At 39.9% G+C, this 17197-nt stretch overlaps 2 protein-coding genes across 2 annotated transcripts; one reads left to right on the top strand and one right to left on the bottom strand.

Annotated features, from left to right (window-relative positions):
- Positions 1-2345: 2345 nt before the first annotated feature.
- cep126 (centrosomal protein 126) lies at positions 2346-9026 on the bottom strand. Its single transcript, XM_079556897.1, has 11 exons — positions 8891-9026; positions 8636-8752; positions 7140-7285; positions 6956-7058; positions 6708-6882; positions 3590-5417; positions 3141-3238; positions 2943-3006; positions 2664-2849; positions 2533-2588; positions 2346-2458 (listed from the first exon to the last, which is right to left on the bottom strand). The coding sequence occupies exons 1-11, from the start codon at positions 8920-8922 to the stop codon at positions 2381-2383; spliced, it is 2883 nt and encodes a 960-aa protein (XP_079413023.1). The 5' UTR covers positions 8923-9026; the 3' UTR covers positions 2346-2380.
- A 2338-nt stretch (positions 9027-11364) lies between these two features.
- On the top strand, positions 11365-16729 carry trpc6b (transient receptor potential cation channel, subfamily C, member 6b). Its single transcript, XM_079553555.1, has 11 exons — positions 11365-12119; positions 12191-12367; positions 12483-12647; positions 12723-12939; positions 14501-14728; positions 14859-15123; positions 15323-15518; positions 15654-15857; positions 15930-15986; positions 16150-16225; positions 16300-16729. The coding sequence occupies exons 1-11, from the start codon at positions 11376-11378 to the stop codon at positions 16452-16454; spliced, it is 2484 nt and encodes an 827-aa protein (XP_079409681.1). The 5' UTR covers positions 11365-11375; the 3' UTR covers positions 16455-16729.
- Positions 16730-17197: the final 468 nt, after the last annotated feature.

The following is a 17197-nucleotide window of genomic DNA, read 5'->3' as shown; positions in this document are numbered from 1 at the left end:
CACTGTAAAGACCACTGCGCAGATTAAAAAAGCTTTGTAGTCGGACACTTTCTACACCCGATTTAGCATTTAGCCAACCTCGACTCTGGGGGCTGAAAATAAATGCCAATCGTGCTCGGTAAAAAAAAAAAAAGCATTTCAGTTTCTGTAGTATTCTAGATTATGTTTTAAATTTCTTGTATTTTACATGTTAACCCATCCCCTACAACTGTCTGTTTATTTGCTAAGCAGCCAAACAATAGAATAATTTGCTTTCTGTACAACATATTGCTAAAGATTGTGGCCCCTTGTGCGCAGTAGCTGAGGGTCATAACATGTCAATTGTTTTGGATGAAAGTGGCCATTCTGACATTATTGTAAGGCACTCAACAGAGACATTACAGAGATGGACTGCTTCTTGTGTCCCGGGACCACCCACTTGGTTTGGTGGGAGACTCATTCTGTCTCCCTCCTCCAAATTGCATTTGTTTGGTTTAGTTTTTTCCCCCCATCTATTTTAAAATGTGGTAATTTTGCGTGACTTCTGGGAGTTTCAGATGGTGTTATTTAAATGATATGTGCGTCACGCATTTTTGCTCCTGCTAAAGTGATGGAATGTGGAGCGCCCTCTACCGTATTTTAGTAGGACTGACTAAGTGGGAATCTGTCTCAAAGGCATTTTAAAAAATTATTTCTGTAAACCTTGTAACTGTTTGTTTCTTTGTCAGTTGTGTGCATTGCACAGCTTCTCTAAATGTAATAAATAAATAAGTAAGCAGGCATAATAATAATAATAATAATAATAATAATAATAATAATAATAATAATAATAATAATAATAATAATAATAATAATAATAATAATAATAATAATAATAATAATAATAATAATAATAATAATAATGCATTGAACTTATAGACTGAAGGCTTTTCCAGATGCTCAAACTTGCTTTACAATTCTGTGCATTATTCATTCACAGAATACTTGGTTGTGGTAGGCACTACTGTAGCCACAGCTGCCATGGGGTAGACTGACGGAAGCAACAAAATATATCAATAGTATAGCATTGTTGCATTTGCTGTAAATATGCAACCTCATGTTATTATTGCAACCACATTATTATTGAAGTGAATAGGGGGTGGGAGTTAATAAGCTTGTCTTCTTCCCACTCCTTTTCGAGCTAGAATGCTGTTTTTCTGTAATTATTATTATTGTTTTTCTCGCTTTTGTGTCTGTTTTGTGTAGCTCGAAATAAAATATTCAATCAATCAATCAATCAATCAATCAATCAATCAATCAATCAATCAAGAATTCAAGATCCCCATTCATCAACAAAACAATCACTGGATTGCGTAGTATAAAGAAAGACTGAGATTACTATTTTTGTGTGTGTAAGAAGTACTATTGTATAATAGACTGATCCTGTCCACAGTATATGTACTCCATAAACCTATCTTACGGTCTGTGAGTCTGTGATTATCCTCTCCTGACAGGCTGGGTCAGTGGCTCTAAAGAATGAGACAGGACAATGGACACATTTTATGGTAACATTTATGTGGACAGAAAAACTGTTTTTCTACTGTATATTCCTATAAACCATCAAAAACATACTGCTTTGTTCACACAGTGAACGATGGCATTTTGATCATCAGTGATACCAGTTCAACATGATGTCAATATAATGCTGTTTCTAAATATTAACAACATAAAGAGACTATGCAGTGATGGGTACAGTAGAAACCTGAAGTTAAACAAACTTGCAGTTAAACAATAGGTCTGATCACGGCTCAAACGTGCTTCCTCCACCTCTGAGGCAAGTCCCAGCAGGAGAATCAGAGGGCAGAATCAGACATGTCCCATATGGAGGGGCCTCACCCCAACTAGCTCTGCTCCACTGCTCCACTGTCCCACCCAGCACACTTTAGACTGAGGTTTGGAAACAGTTAATCTGGTTGTGTAAGAAGAGTTTGGATTAAAGTGGTCGACACATGTTCATGCTGATATAACTAATAATAACACAGATTTTTTAACGGAAGTCTCCAGTTTCAGGAAAATTGGTATTTATTTACAATATATCTGAGCAATTACATAGGCCCTATGTTGTTTCTTTATCTCCAAAATAAATACTTTTGATAAATTAAACACATCTACAGTATACACAAACTGCAATGTGTCTTCAATACATAAGACAAACTAAAATGACACTGCATAATTTCCAGGGAGGCAATCTATGTGTCAAAAGAGGGGAAAGTGGATGAAAAATAACTCAACAAAATAAGCATTCTACATTCTGACCAAACCTCCCCCGAAATATTACCAATAGCAATAGTCCTATTAGGCACATGGATTTTTAAAGAGTTATTCCCCTTGAGGTGAAAAGACAAAGTGCTAGACAGAGACATCAGACCTTCCTATGACATGGAGGATGATTTGCAGCGGTTTGGTGCTCTTGTGGATTTGTGGCATTGAAGTAAGTTGTCTGAAAAAGAAAACAAAATCCTAATTCACCAGTTCACTTATATTGTTATGTTAAGCTTGTTCGTCATTACATACTGGGGGTTTTCTGAAGTCAATAAAATGGCGAATTCCAGCGCTTTGTTCCTGCACATCTACACACAATAACACAATGATAAACAATGACGAGCAGATATTGCAGAACACCAGTCAGAAAAAGCAGATCTTACAGTGCAGCCGGTGGTTGAGTCTGTCCAGAGACTGGAGGATTCTTTCTTCTTCCATTGAAATAGTGGTAGCTCCTTGTTGGCGTCGCTGATGCGGGTGTTCAGGCTGTAGATGTGCAGTGCCCACCAAGTACTGGTATCCATCCCTCTGGAGTTGAACTTTATTCATGTGGTCAGATTGGAGTAAATCTGATGACACAGTAGAACATTGAGGGCTTGTGCAAAGTACTGGTAATAGATTTATATAGAGGTAAACAAACAAACAAACACAACACGCCATACCTTCATCAGGAAATGGAGGAGTGACAGAAAACATTCTACCAGGGTCAAGTGTCTGTTGGCTAGGCTACAATCACAAAATGAAACTAAATAAACAATAAACACAATACTATATATGATACTGCAAGCTATTTAAAAAAAAAAAGTATTTCCACCAATCACACCTTCTTCTCAGCATTGATCTTCCTTATTTGCACATACCTGATTGGAGTGAATTGGCTTTCTAATGCCTGAAGTGGCAGAGTTTTTCCTTTTGTTTTCCGCACTTTCCACAACCTGCCACCTCAGAGCTGCATGTGCTACAAAACAAAGCAATTTATTTTATGTACTGCACATTCAACTGTGAAGTTATTGGCAAATTAGAGTAGGAAACTACAGCTTTTATTGAGTTTGAACTAAAATGCATCATTCAGTTTCAGATGTTCCTGACTGTAGATTAAAGATTAACAAAAATATATGATGTGCTTCCTTGTTTCCCTTCTATGTACTCCGAAATGAACAAATGATGCATTCTCCTTAATAAACTGAATTCAGTTTTTTAAGTATAATTTGCAATGCTGATGTTATTATAAAATGAAGACTGCAGCGGCCCTAAGAATTCTACGCAACAGCGTGAAAAGAGAAAACATAGTAGCCTCAGTATACATTACCGTCTTTAGTTGCCAGGGCAGTGCGAACTCCTAGCCAGAGCTGTGAGATCTCCTCCTCTGTGGGAGTGCACTTTAAACACGGGCCTTTATCATGGCTCCCTATTGCTGCTCTTTTATCACAGGCCTGAGTGTCGGGGTGACTTGAGTGAGGCTTGGGCTTTGCCTTGCTTTCTGAGTTGGTACAAGCATACAAGGGTGGATGAGGCATGAATGGTAAACTGCTGCCTGTCCTGATTTCATTATTTGTATACTTTGGAAAGTACGTCTCCAGGCCTTCTCTTTGTAAGACATGTTCATCTGCCGGTCTTGAAATGACAGCAGCATGCTTGGTGCCACACGGGGCCATGGTGACAAACCCCTTCTGCTCTTCTGGTGCGTCTGTACGATGTGGAGGTGGGTGGGGAATGACCAGCCTCCCATGGGGCCTGGCAATCTGACTCACCTCTGTGGCAGACTGAGGTCGCATGTTAGTGCCCTTTCTGGTCCTTGAAGAAACAAGAGCTGCTTCAGCGCGCTCTTTCGTGCTGACTTTGGGGCCACTGGTCTTGTTGTTCCTCTGCTGCACCCTGACCTCATCCCCTTGTTGTTGAGGCAAGTTGACTTGGACCCCAACATCTGCCCATGCGTGCAGCGTAAATTGATAACCATTGGGGACTGTGCGGGTCACGCTGGGCCTGCCCTTGATAGCCCCTAAGACATTGGCGGGGCTTACTTGGTGGTCCTCTGAATTGTTTTTGGAGTGCAACTGACTGGAAGACTTGCTGCGTATTTGTCTAATGGTGTCCTGCCCTTTGTCTTGACTGTCCAAATGCACCTCGTCAAACCAGCGCAGTTTCTTTTTGACAGCACTGTTGCTTTCCAAGTCCCTGCTTTTGGCTCTGGTCAGCTCCACGCTGTCACGAATTGCTAAAGCTACTTGTTTCGTAAGGGTCAGACGTCCAGAGTTAGACACACACGGCGCAGCCCCTGAAATATATTTGGATTGCTTTTTTAAGATTCCTTTAACAAATCTGACCTGATGTATTCTCTGCAAGGTATCTGAGGACAGTAAGGAAATCGGTTCCTCCTTTTCGCAACATTGTAGGAGATTACTATCAGGGCATGCGTTGTAACTAAATTCTGTGTTCAGTCTTTTCTTCCCAGCTTTGTCATCTGGCTCTGAGACCTTGTCGAGGTTGTTTATGGAGGTGCTCAAGTCTTTCCGGGAGGACACGCAGAGGTTGTCCCTTCCCGCTTGCTCAAGAACTCTCTCTTGACAAGTGTTATCCATTGTGCAATTATTTAAAAAAACATTTGGCTTAGAGGCCCCAAACAAATAGTCCGTGCGGCTGCCATTTTTGGTAGGCAAAAGGATTTCTGTAGCGGATGGATGTTTCAGTTGTCTGTCGTCACTGGCCTGGGGTTGTCTCAGGTCCAATGCAGACTCTTGTTTGGGAGAAGGGGTGTCGAGTTCTGTGTCGGTGTGGGGGATGCCATTTGAAGCAATGAGGTTGTCATTAGTGCTGTTTTTGGTCGACTGGGTGCTGTAGTGTTCAGTGCCAACAGTGAGAGGTGATTTCTCATTATTAACAATACTTTTAAGCGTGTCGTAATCCATGAGCTTTTTCTGCTTTTGTCCAAGTGTTTTTTTCAGGTGCGCCAAAGTATCACCCAGAAGTGTGTCTCTTGGAGAAGCTGGCTGCTGTGAGTGCTTCTTTGAGTTTGTGTCAAGCAAGAATTCTGAAGACAAAGAGTTACAATATTTGGTTCCATGCTTTGATTCCTCAGAGTCCAGGCTGTCCTTACTAGAGACACTCTCAGAATGAATACCGTCAGAAAAGGAGTCCTCCTGCAAATGAAGTAAAAAAACAAAACAATGAGCACCTGACTGATCTGTTTGACCTTTTATTCACACCAAGATGCGCTTGTTTCTTTTTTTCCTTCAGGGTAGCTTTAGGTTTGGTGAAATTCAATTATTTTAAAATAACTTGGTCAGTAAAATGAACAGCAAATTAAGAATATGAACCGAGCCCATTTTTCCCAGTTTGGCTTTACCCAAACCTAAAAACTTCTCAACAACAGTGTAATGTCTTATTTGAAAGCTAAGACCTACAAAATGTATTAGAACTTTGTCGTCACGTTGTCGTCGTGTTTTTGTCACAGTTTTGATGCGATTTTGTCTCCACTTTTTGTCATGTTTTTGACGATTTTGTTGCTTTTTTTGCACTTTTTCATTGCTTTTTGTCATGTTTTTTTTTGCAAGGTTTGTCACTTTTTAGTCACTATGTCATTTTTGTCATGTTTTTGTGGGGTTTTCTTGCTTTTTCATTGCTTCTTTGTCGCGTTTTTGCCCTGCTTTTGTCACTTTTTTGTTGCTTTGCTGGCATGTTTTTATTGCTCTTTTGTCACTGTTTTGTTGTGTTTTCATCCTTGCTTGTGTTGCTATTTTGATGCTTTTTTATTTTTAGCTTTTAGATGAAAACCAAACTGGAGAAAATGTGCTCGGGTTCAAGTGGGGGTTAAGAGGTTAAAGAATATTGAATAGTAGGAATGGGCCAAGATCAAAAGGCCACAAAATCTTTGAGTAACATTGTGGTTTTTTTTTGTGTGGTTTTTTTTCTAGGGTGCATCCAATAAACTTACTGTAGAAAGGTGCATAAATGAATATTTAGTTAACACCCACCAATATTTATATAAAAGAAAGATTAGTTTTAAGTTTTGTCTGTATAAGGAAATACCTCATCTTTAATTATTATCATAAATGATGTCAAAATCTCGTCTTGTATTCGTCTCGTGGAATTTGTGTCTCGGCCCCTCCCTCTTTCTTGAATAGTAAAGCGGTTCTCATATTGTGGGCTGACTACCCCAGGACTTGAGCATGTCTCATCAGAACTATAGCCAGACTTTTGAAGACTGAAAAGTCGTGGATAGTCTCAGGTAAACGTGAACATGAATAGGGTGTTTTTGAAAAGAACAATGTGCAATGCAACAATACGCAAACAGCTGATCTTTCTTGCTTTTGCACTTTTGAATAACATGACTGGCTTGAGAAAGACACTGCTGCCCTCCAGTGGTTAACTTGGGGAAGACAAATATAATATTGTTTAATTTCCAATTTACATGACACCTTTAATCATACCTGTGGACAGCTATCGCTTGGCTTCTCCTCTTTTGGCTCATGAATGTCTGGATTGTTTCTGAGTGAATAAATACTTCTTTCTTGGAGCAGTTTGGTATAGGCGTCCACGGCAGACAGGGCACGCCGCGGGGAAGGCTTAGGTTTTGTGGTTGTTTTGGGAGCCGGAGTGTGACCCCTACAAAAGCACAAGGCATGTTAAATTATTGTAAAATAAACATTGAGCGGATTATGAGAGTGATGATGTTTACCTGCTTATCCTGCTTATGGATGTGAATGAGGACTGTCGGTTATCAGAACTGCCTTGAATATGATAAAGTGCATCTTCTAAAGTTGGAACATTCCTTTTAAAAGCTTTGAAAATAGACACACAAGCATTAAGATATAGACATATATAAAATAAATTCATTGTAAAAGATGTAAAATATGACTAACATTGTCTGCGTCTTTGGGATGGAGGTAGGTGTGCTCGCTGAAAGCGCTCTGTAGCCTCTTGTACTTTCTGTCTTCGCTGCTGCAGAACATTCTCTCTTTGTCGCTGCTCTTGGACGTCCCATAATTTCCGTCTCTCCTCCAAAGCCCTAAACCCAAAACATATGCACACAGGAAATAATTTCACTGATTAAATTAAACTTGAAACCAGGGGATTTTCCTACAGATACTTTCATCACACTCATTAATAAAGTACAGTAACCAGCAGCAATCAGACATAATTTTTCACATTGTCATTCTACTGAGTCTCCAATCTCTGCTATTAACAGACACTACATGTGCCCCCCCAGTCCTGTCTAGCTTGTAGTCTAAAAGTAAGCTTAAAGACTTTGTTTGTTGACATCAGTCTGCCCAGCGACTACAGGGCGAAATTAGTACAAGTGCTACAGCCTGATACAATGCATCTCTCCTTTCTGAGGTTAATGTATATAGAGCTTATGCATGTAATATAACATAGCAAAAGAAAATGGAATGACAATAGCAAAACAAGAAATAAATAACTCTTTGATTCCTAAATTCTTTAAAATAAAAACAAAAGATCTCGGAAGCTATTCAGGGAAGGGCCTGTTTAGTACTTGGAGGGGAGAGCGTTTGGGAACGCCAGAAAGCCTGGGTGAATGCAGTGTCTGAGTGACTGGTTGGTGGTGGTTGTCGGAAGGGCCGATGGCGCAGACTGGTAGCCTCGCTTACATTAGTCTGCCCCAGGACAGCCGTGGGTACAATAGTAGCTTACCACCACCAAGTATGGAGGTGGTAAGAATAAGTAATGCAATGTAAAGCGTCTTTGAGTGTCCAGAAAAACACTATATAAAACCCAAGCGGCAACTTATGATATTTCCTATCCAAAAATTGAGCTAGCAAATCAATAAACAAATGATGAAGATTTGCCAATGGCCCTATAGTCTTGACAGTGGGAAACCCTGGGTTCTAAATTGTTTGTAGGAGACGGAATCAAGGGAACTCTATGCAGCGCACCTGAAAGCCATGGCCAGATAAGAATATAGGCCTATTTGAATACCTTTATCTATTTATATGTCTGGTGGTTCATTGATGCTGTTTGGAAACATAAACAGATGTATTTGTAAAGAGAATAACAGCATGTCTTTTTGCAATTATCGATGATGATGATTGTTGATTTATTATGTTCAGTCCTATTAACTCTGAGCCGTGCAGCCATGCACATACCAGCCTGTGCCCCTGGCCTGCCCTGGCCTCCAGTTACCCCGAGAGGCTATTTCCAGGTCTAAACAGCAATCATTTCTAGTCTGCCATATCTCTCAGACGCGTTAAACCAGGACAGAATCATAACCTGTATGTTTGAACCACTGTTAATAACACTGTAAAGCCAGCCAAAATAACTCGAAGTTCGTGAGGCAAAATCCTGATAATAGCAAGGACACAATGAGACATTTTAAATAAAATATATGCTATGCACTGACTTTCTACGTCGCTGTGTTTCCTGGAAGAACTTGCGTGCCCTCGCTCTGCACATCTTCTGGTCTTCCACCAGCAGCTGTTTTTCTTTCTCGAGGTTTCCATTGATTAATCCAGAATGTCTGACATAAAAAAAAAGCTAAAGGAAATACCCAATACAAGTTCTGATCATGTTTAGTTTACTTATAGCCTAAGTTAAACCCGACCTAAGAAATAGCACAAAAAGGACATTATGAAATGTAGTTGCATATTGAGGATACGAGTAACAAAAGTTGTCATCAAGAGCTTGCATCCTTCAGAGTTGCAGATATCACGTCGGCTAACCACTATTTTAGCACATCTCTTTTTTTTCTTTTTCTTTTTAGCCAAAGTCAGACATTGTGCTGTTTGCTATTGTGGCGGATTTTGGAAGCTATTTCGCGCGATATCCTTTGTTAGATTAGTTTTGTGGCCTTCAAAGGACAAAAACACCGACTGTCTGAACCCGATCTTGTCTGTGTACAATCCTAGATAGCAACCGCAGACGCACTTCCTTGACAACGACGACGAGATGCAATTCCCACCGTGGCCAACAGAGGGCGTCCATGACACTATGTGCTAGCAGTGATGACTGGAAGTGATGTAACAGTCCTGATGTGTAAGTATATAAAAAAGTAATATTTAGACGTTACCAAACGTATAACAAACAAAAAAAAATCAATAAACCTAATCAACAGATATGAAGAATTGATCCATTAATGCTGTCATTTTCATTTCTGATCAATTGGTGTTCTTTTATTTCTTTTTGTTTTGCCTTTTATTATTATTTTGTGTTGTTTTTGTTCTCTCATGTCTCTGTCATAGAGTTACAGTATGGCTTGCAAAAATGGAACCTGTAAAATGCTATTTAAGTAAAGTAAGGATAAACGAATCGAACATGAATGTTTACGAATATAAGATGTAAATAATGTATATATATGTATATATGATTTATGTAAATAAAGAAAAAAAAAGAAAAAAAGTAATATTTAAAGTATAAAACTACAATACATATATAAAACAAATGACAGTGTGCAGCCTGACCACTGTAGTGTCCAGAATATGGCAAAAAAAAGAAAAGAAAATTCAATTATAATAGTATAGCCTAACAATAATGGTAATGTTTAAGAATACACAAAACCCCTGTATTTATATATACATGAATACATTTGTAGGAATGGGTGTTTGCATAACTCAGATGATCTCATAGTCTGAGATTACAAGATACTAAAATGCATCCTCTAAACCCCGCCCCCCTAACAGATCGCACTCCACTCACAACAATATGTAATAACTTAGAAACAGAGCTACAAATAAATTAGGCCAAATACAGATTCAGTTTGAAAAATTGAAAAATGTGCATGTTATTTAAACTCTATTTCCTTTTACATGCTTGATGGCGAAAACTATCGGGGCCCCCCTACAGCCTCTGAGGGACCTGGGACCCCACTTGGGAACCACTGAGCTTTATTTACATTGTGGCTTGACATGTTACATTGAAGTTGGCCTTAAGCTTCACAAGAACCAGTGCCCTAAACCACATTACGGTTTGTATTGTGCAGACACATTTACCACCATTGGCAACTATAATCTATGCACTGTATCTCCACTACATTTAATGGATCTGTGAGTTAAGAGGATTTGGAGAATCTGCTTTTTTAGATTGCTTATCCACTCAGCCATACTGCAAAAGATTGTTTTCTATTTGAAGCTTGATTGAGGTTTTTGGTCATTTGTGTAAATGCCACGTGTGAAGAAGATCCAATCTCCCATTAGGGCTAAACGAACCCTTTAATGATAATGGACGAAAAGGCCACACCCGCCCTCTGGGTCAGTTCTGTCTGTGTCAGGGAGCAGAGTGGGACTCACAAAGATAGGTGCTCTACTCTGGAGGATGTACAAATGGGCTTTAGTCCAGCAATGCATCAGAAGGTGAGCTTCATCAAACCGTCACCTGTATTGACAATTCCTCTTTGTTATTGCAATACTTACTCATTTAACATACTCTCTTTTGTTTGTCTGTGTAGCATGAACATCAGATGGAATATTCCTGGTTTGTTTGAGAAAGACGTTGTTGAGGTCCAATAAGGTAAAACCAAGTCGTGATATACATGTTTCTCAGCATGTTGCATTTTTATTAGTTCCGGAGTCACTTAAACCCGTTTCTGGCAATATGGTTTCTTTAGCAACTATAATACATCATTGAACTATATAACAATAGAGACACAGCTGTTTTACTCCTAAGATTTCTTGATTGTTTGTTCTTTCTAATTAGGATTTGAAAAAGGAAAGTTCAGCTCTATGAACACAATGAAGAAATAATGTGTGCTTGTGATGTCTAAATGTTGTTTTTGTTGATCAGCACAGTTAACTCGGATAGACGAGCCATTATGAGCAAGATATCAGTTTGAATGTATCGAGGGTATACTGTGTCCTTATGTTCTGGGGAGTGGCCGAGTGGACAGCTTAAGCCCTGGTGCAAGATGGAGCAGATGATGAAGCTGTGGGCGGTGTAACTCATGCAGGGCCACTTCTAATTCATCAGAGACCAGCTGTCCACCGGAGTCGACCTGGACCAATAGTGGCTGCTGTAGGGTCTCTGGGACGCATTGTAAATTTAGACGAGGCAATTCCGTGTGTCAGCAGTTGACACAGGACAGAACATATTTCTAAGCTCCTTTGCCAGCTCTTTTGGACCTATTTTCATTTGTTTAAGGAGGCGCAGTGATGCAGCACACCATGGCCAAGCAACGGAGACAAGTCTTACGTGTGGCAGGATATCTTTTCCATTCTCAGTCGTGCAACCATCTTTCCATGACAGAGGAGCTGTTTTTGAATGCTGCCGAATATGGAAACATTCCTGAAGTGAGGCGAATGCTCTTGGAAATGCCACACTTAAACTTTAATTGTGTGAACTACATGGGCCAGAATGCATTGCAGCTGGCGGTGGCCAATGAGCATTTAGAGATAACAAAGCTACTACTGAAGAAGAAAAACCTGGCACGAATAGGGGATGCATTGCTGTTGGCTATAAGTAAAGGTTACATCCGCATTGTGGAGGACATATTAAGTCACCAGGCATTTGCAAATGGATGTATGCTGACCAACAGTCCAAGCCAGATGGACATACTACATGATGACTTCTATGCCTATGATGAAGATGGCACAAGGTTCTCTAATGACATCACACCTATAATCTTGGCTTCCCAGTGCCAGGAATACGAAATTGTGCATATTCTTCTTATGAAAGGAGCCCGGATAGATCGGCCACACGACTACTTCTGCCAGTGCATGGTTTGCAATGAGCAGCAAAAGCATGATTCTTTCAGCCATTCCCAATCGCGCATCAATGCATACAGAGGTTTAGCCAGTCCTGCCTATCTGTCATTGTCAAACGAGGATCCAGTTATGGCAGCCCTGGAGCTAAGTAATGAGCTGGCTGTTCTGGCCAACATTGAGAAAGAGTTTAAGGTACGCTAATTATGATGCCACTCACCAAACAGGTACTACAGTGTGAGCTAACACCTGCTTGCATGTTTCAGAATGACTATAAGAAGTTGTCCATGCAGTGTAAAGACTTCGTAGTTGGTCTTCTGGACCTTTGCAGAAACACAGAGGAAGTGGAGGCCATCTTGAATGGCGACTCTGAGAACTGCCCAACAACAGGTCGACAGAATCTCATCAGGTTAAAACTGGCAATTAAGTACGAAGTCAAAAAGGTATTCACTTTCCTAACACACTTGCACCGGAGTTTGATATTTTAATGTTAAAGTGTGATTTTCTCTTTCTGTGGAACTTCCCCTTTAATTGGAACAAACAATTATAATGAACCAGTTTGTGGCACACCCTAATTGCCAACAACAACTCCATTTAATTTGGTATGAGAACTTGTCTGGCCTTCGTCAACAGACAACTGCCATTAAGTTTCTACTTGTTCTTTGTATGGCTTTGGGACTACCCTTCTTGGCATTGTTGTACTTGTTAGCACCATCTAGTAAGGTAAAATTATATGACACTAAGTAGATAGCAAAAAAGGCAATCAAGTGAAACCTTGTTTTGTTTGCCTTCCCCTAGTTGGGGAAACTCATGTGTGGACCATTTCTGAAGTTTGTGGCCCATGCAACATCCTTCATACTCTTCCTGAGCCTGCTGGTTCTAAACGCAGCTGACCGGTTTGAGGGAACATCACTGTTGCCCAACATGACTTTGCAAGATTACCCCTCACAGCTGTTTCGAATGAAGACCACCCCTTTCACCTGGATGGAAATACAAATTATTTCCTGGGTCATAGGTCAGTTGCATCCACATAGCATTATATTTAAAAAAAAAAACTCTTCCTGCCGCATGGTGGCGCAGTGACTAGCGCTTGTGCTTCACAGCTGGAAGGTCCCGGGTTCAATTCCCACCTGGACGTGGCCTTTCTCTTCCGGGTACTCCGGTTTCCCCTACCACTAAAAACATGTACAATAGGCCAGGATGAAGTGTGTGAGTGCCAAACAAAATGTCAGTCTGTCTTAAGTTGTGATTGAAAGACCGATAGTTCAGTTATGGTTCGCTGCTCTGCACTATGGTCCAAACACAGCTAGTGACTCATCGCGCCACTTCTTTTACCTGGACCTGGGCACCATCAGAGATGTTTGATTAGAAGAACGGAGCACCTTGACATGATGGTGCACTCTCAGTGAGTCTGAACATGAACATTGTATTGTATGATCTCAGGGCATTTGGGAAACTGTTGGTGTGTGCAGTTTTGTTTGCAACCAGTTTAAGAATGGGAGCACATTTCCAAACCACTGCAGTTTGAAAAAGGCCTAAGACACACATACAGGAGCATACAATTGAAAATTTGTATTTTCAACCTGTGATTTTAGTCATTTTGCTGGTCACACGCTCTTCATCACACATGACAATGCGTCACACCTGTTTAAGTCAGAATTTAATAATCACCTCAGCTCTTTTGGTGCTGTTGTTCCCAGGGTGTACAGCCAGATCCCTTCTTAGCAATGATGAGTTTATGTCTCCCCCACAGGGGGGTAGCTTCACATGTTCAATCCCCACAGGAGCTGACATTGTGGTGTTTTTGTGTAAAATGTACTGCCACAGGACTTTTTGTATCGTTGTTCTGGATAATTATAGATAAAAAACCTTTTTGGGAGCTCCAATTGCTGTGTGGACCATTTTTCATTTTCTCAATGATTTCACTTTTGGATCCAGCACGCAAGCCTCATGTGCGTTTCTTTTTCTATTCAGCGTTTAGTCATTTAGTCATTTTGCTCTCGTTAGTCTTTAGTTTTAGTGAGTGGTGCGAACCACGGTCAAGTAGTGTCAAAAACAAAGTGGATTTTCAAGTGTACCAGGCTTCATTTCAAAGGTGACTAAAGGTGAACACACCCTACGATTTTGAACAAATCTCTTAATAGTCCTGTATGCTGTACTGTTACTGGTACTAATTATGCCTACAGGCCAAACATCCTTGGCACAAGCAAAGCACTGCATACTGTATGTTGATTATGCAATATTGTGATGTGTATACTTTTGTGTTGTTGTAAAGGAGTGGCTTACTCACCAAACATTTTACATTCAATTCACATTACAAGTCATTTTCATGAAGTTATAAAATGAAGCTATAAAATATGATTGACATTTCATATGATTTATTTTATCTGAAATATTCAATCAGTGTAGATATACTCATATCACCAGGTGCAAGGCTACTAAAGTGAACATAAGAAAGGAAAAAGTGTGTACACTTAAGTGTTGGTGTGCCGGCATTTTCACTTCTTTATTTAATATATTAATTTCTTTCATCTAGATGAGCGATACTAACCGTGGTATCTTTATTCTTTTTTTAGGAAAGATCTGGGAGGAGTGCAAAGATATTTGGTCGCAAGATATCCGCGAGTATGTTTCAGAACCATGGAACCTTCTTGATTTCAGCATTTTGACACTCTTCATGACTTCCTTCATTGCTCGACTCATGGCTTTTTGGCACGCCTATGCCGCTCAATGCTATGTTGACAGGCACTACAGTGATTTGTCTAATGTAACTTTGCCTTTTGAGATTCAGTACTTTCACCTCGGTGAGTGGGATTTTTTTTGTGCGGAACATTATCTTGGTGTGTTATGGCTGTTTCCTTTCATTTATTACTCAGTCTAATCTGTTTCTGTGTGAAAGGTTGTGGGCACAAAACTCTTTTTGTTTAATTTCAGCTCGGATCCACTGGATGCCTTCAGACCCACAGCTTATCTCTGAAGGACTCTATGCAATCGCGGTTGTGCTTAGTTTCTCCAGAATTGCATACATCCTGCCTGCAAATGAGAGCTTTGGCCCTCTGCAGATCTCCCTGGGGAGAACTGTAAAAGATATCTTTAAATTCATGGTCATTTTCATAACAGTGTTTGTGGCATTTATGGTGGGAATGTTTAATCTGTATTCATATTACTTAGAAGCTAAGCACAACAATGCCTTTACAACGTGAGTATTTTTTATATAGGTACATTTCAATAAATTGTATATAAAAAGTTTTATAAAAAAGTGAATAGAAATGAATGGCCTAAAACAGGGATTAACATAAGTTAACTTTCTGCTGTGCAGCCAATAGTCTAGTGGCTAAGGCTGCTGTGCCTTTGGCAGAGCACTGTTCTATCCTCACCCATAATATCTTCTATTTTAGGCTGGAGGAAAGTTTCAAGACATTATTCTGGGCCATCTTTGGCTTATCTGAAGTAAAGTCAGTCGTCATAAACATAGACCATAAGTTCATAGAAAATACCGGCTACGTCCTGTATGGTGTATATAACGTCATAATGGTGATTGTCCTGCTCAATATGCTGATTGCCATGTTCAACAGCTCTTTCCAAGAAATCCAGGTACAGTAGCAGGTTATTAGTAATTGCTTATACTTTATTATAAACAATATCACTATGTTAAGTTCAAAACTACATTTATTTTTCTAAACATCTTCCATCTTAATTTGTTTTACTGTTATGATGTTGTCATTTCAGGATGACGCTGATGTAGAATGGAAGTTTGCGCGTGCTAAGCTGTGGTTCTCCTATTTTGAGCGTGGAGGGACTTTGCCTGTGCCCTTTAACCTTATTCCCAGTCCCGTGTCCCTGGCTTCCCTCTGGCCAATGCTGAAAGAATTTTGGGATGGGTGTCCAGGCAAAGGCAAGGAAAATTCCAAGTCTGTGCCTGAACTAGAAAAGGTGGTAGTAGCTTTCAGAATCTATTTATGGATGTTTGTTCATTATAACACTCATATTATTTATTTTTCTTAGATGAGAAGACAAGGTGTTCCCACTGTGGAATCGTTGCTCTATTCTTCCCACCACCAAGTAAAACATCTTAATTATACCTTACTGTTCTCTAAAAGCCAATCACAATAGGGAGCTGTGGCCTAGTGTCACGTTCACCTATCTTTATGTACAGGCTGTAACTATTAGATCTGATTCAGTGAACAGTGTCTTCCTTGTTAACCCTCCTGATATATTATTGCAGATGATAATGAATCGCCTCATTAAAAGATACATTTTAAAAGCCCAACGAGACAAGAGCAATACGGATGTGAATGAAGGTAATAAACATTTCCTGTGGAAAGGTTTGTTTGATGTGGAGATATAATGCTGTATGCTTGACTTTTGTTGACAGGCACACTGAAGGAGATCAAACAGGATATCTCAGGTCTGAAGTTTGAGCTGCTTGAGTGCTCTAAACACGACATGGACAACATGCAACAGCTCATCCAGCGCTTAGGACAGGCGGGCCTCTTTCATGATTCTGCAGAAGAGAAAAAATCTCTTTAAGTTTATTATTTTAGTGTTTATTGATACTGTGTACTAAAATGGCCAAAGGTCATAATAATTTGACTGCAGTGCTTGTACTTCTGTGCGTTACATCATGCTCTGCTGTAACTTGGTTAGCACAACGCTTTTTCTGTTGAGTTTGCATCTTCTACCTTTGCCTCTGTTGCTTTATTTCTCTACTTTCCCCTTGCACTAATAATATGTACAATAGGCCTGCAGGATGAACTACAGTGTGTATGTGCGTGTGACTGGATCGGGGATTCAGATCAGCCCAGGGCGTGTGTTTACGTGGCTGTGTATTCAGTAACATGCACTGAACCAACCAAATAAACCAGAAAATTAATTAAATAAATAAATAATTAATGAAGCCTGCTGTTGTAGTAACATCCCAGTTCATATTCAGTTGTTATTGAAATACAACGCTTTACCAGCTGGAGCCAGCCCACTGAAAGCTGGTTCCAAATTTGTATGAACAGTGATAACAATTCAAATAATAGTAAGTGTTTTTGAGCGGCAGAGTAGATGTTGCTCCCCATTTCTGATAGTAACAGTGAAACCAAAACTACAGTTATATAAGATGACAATTAGCTCTACTTTATGGGGTTTATGTGTTCTTTTCTAAAGTTATTACTAATAGGCCACAGTCTGGGCTCAGTTTGAGAGAAGACAGAATGAGAACAGTCTGACCTGTCATGTAGACAAACTGCCTTACTCCATCTGTAAAGGGAGACATTTTTGCTTCA

The sequence above is a fragment of the Gobius niger genome, assembly GCF_951799975.1.
Source record: "Gobius niger genome assembly, chromosome: 1".
Taxonomy (NCBI): domain Eukaryota; kingdom Metazoa; phylum Chordata; class Actinopteri; order Gobiiformes; family Gobiidae; genus Gobius; species Gobius niger.
Note: the sequence above shows the minus strand (reverse complement) of the source record. Positions and strands in the feature narration are given on the sequence as shown.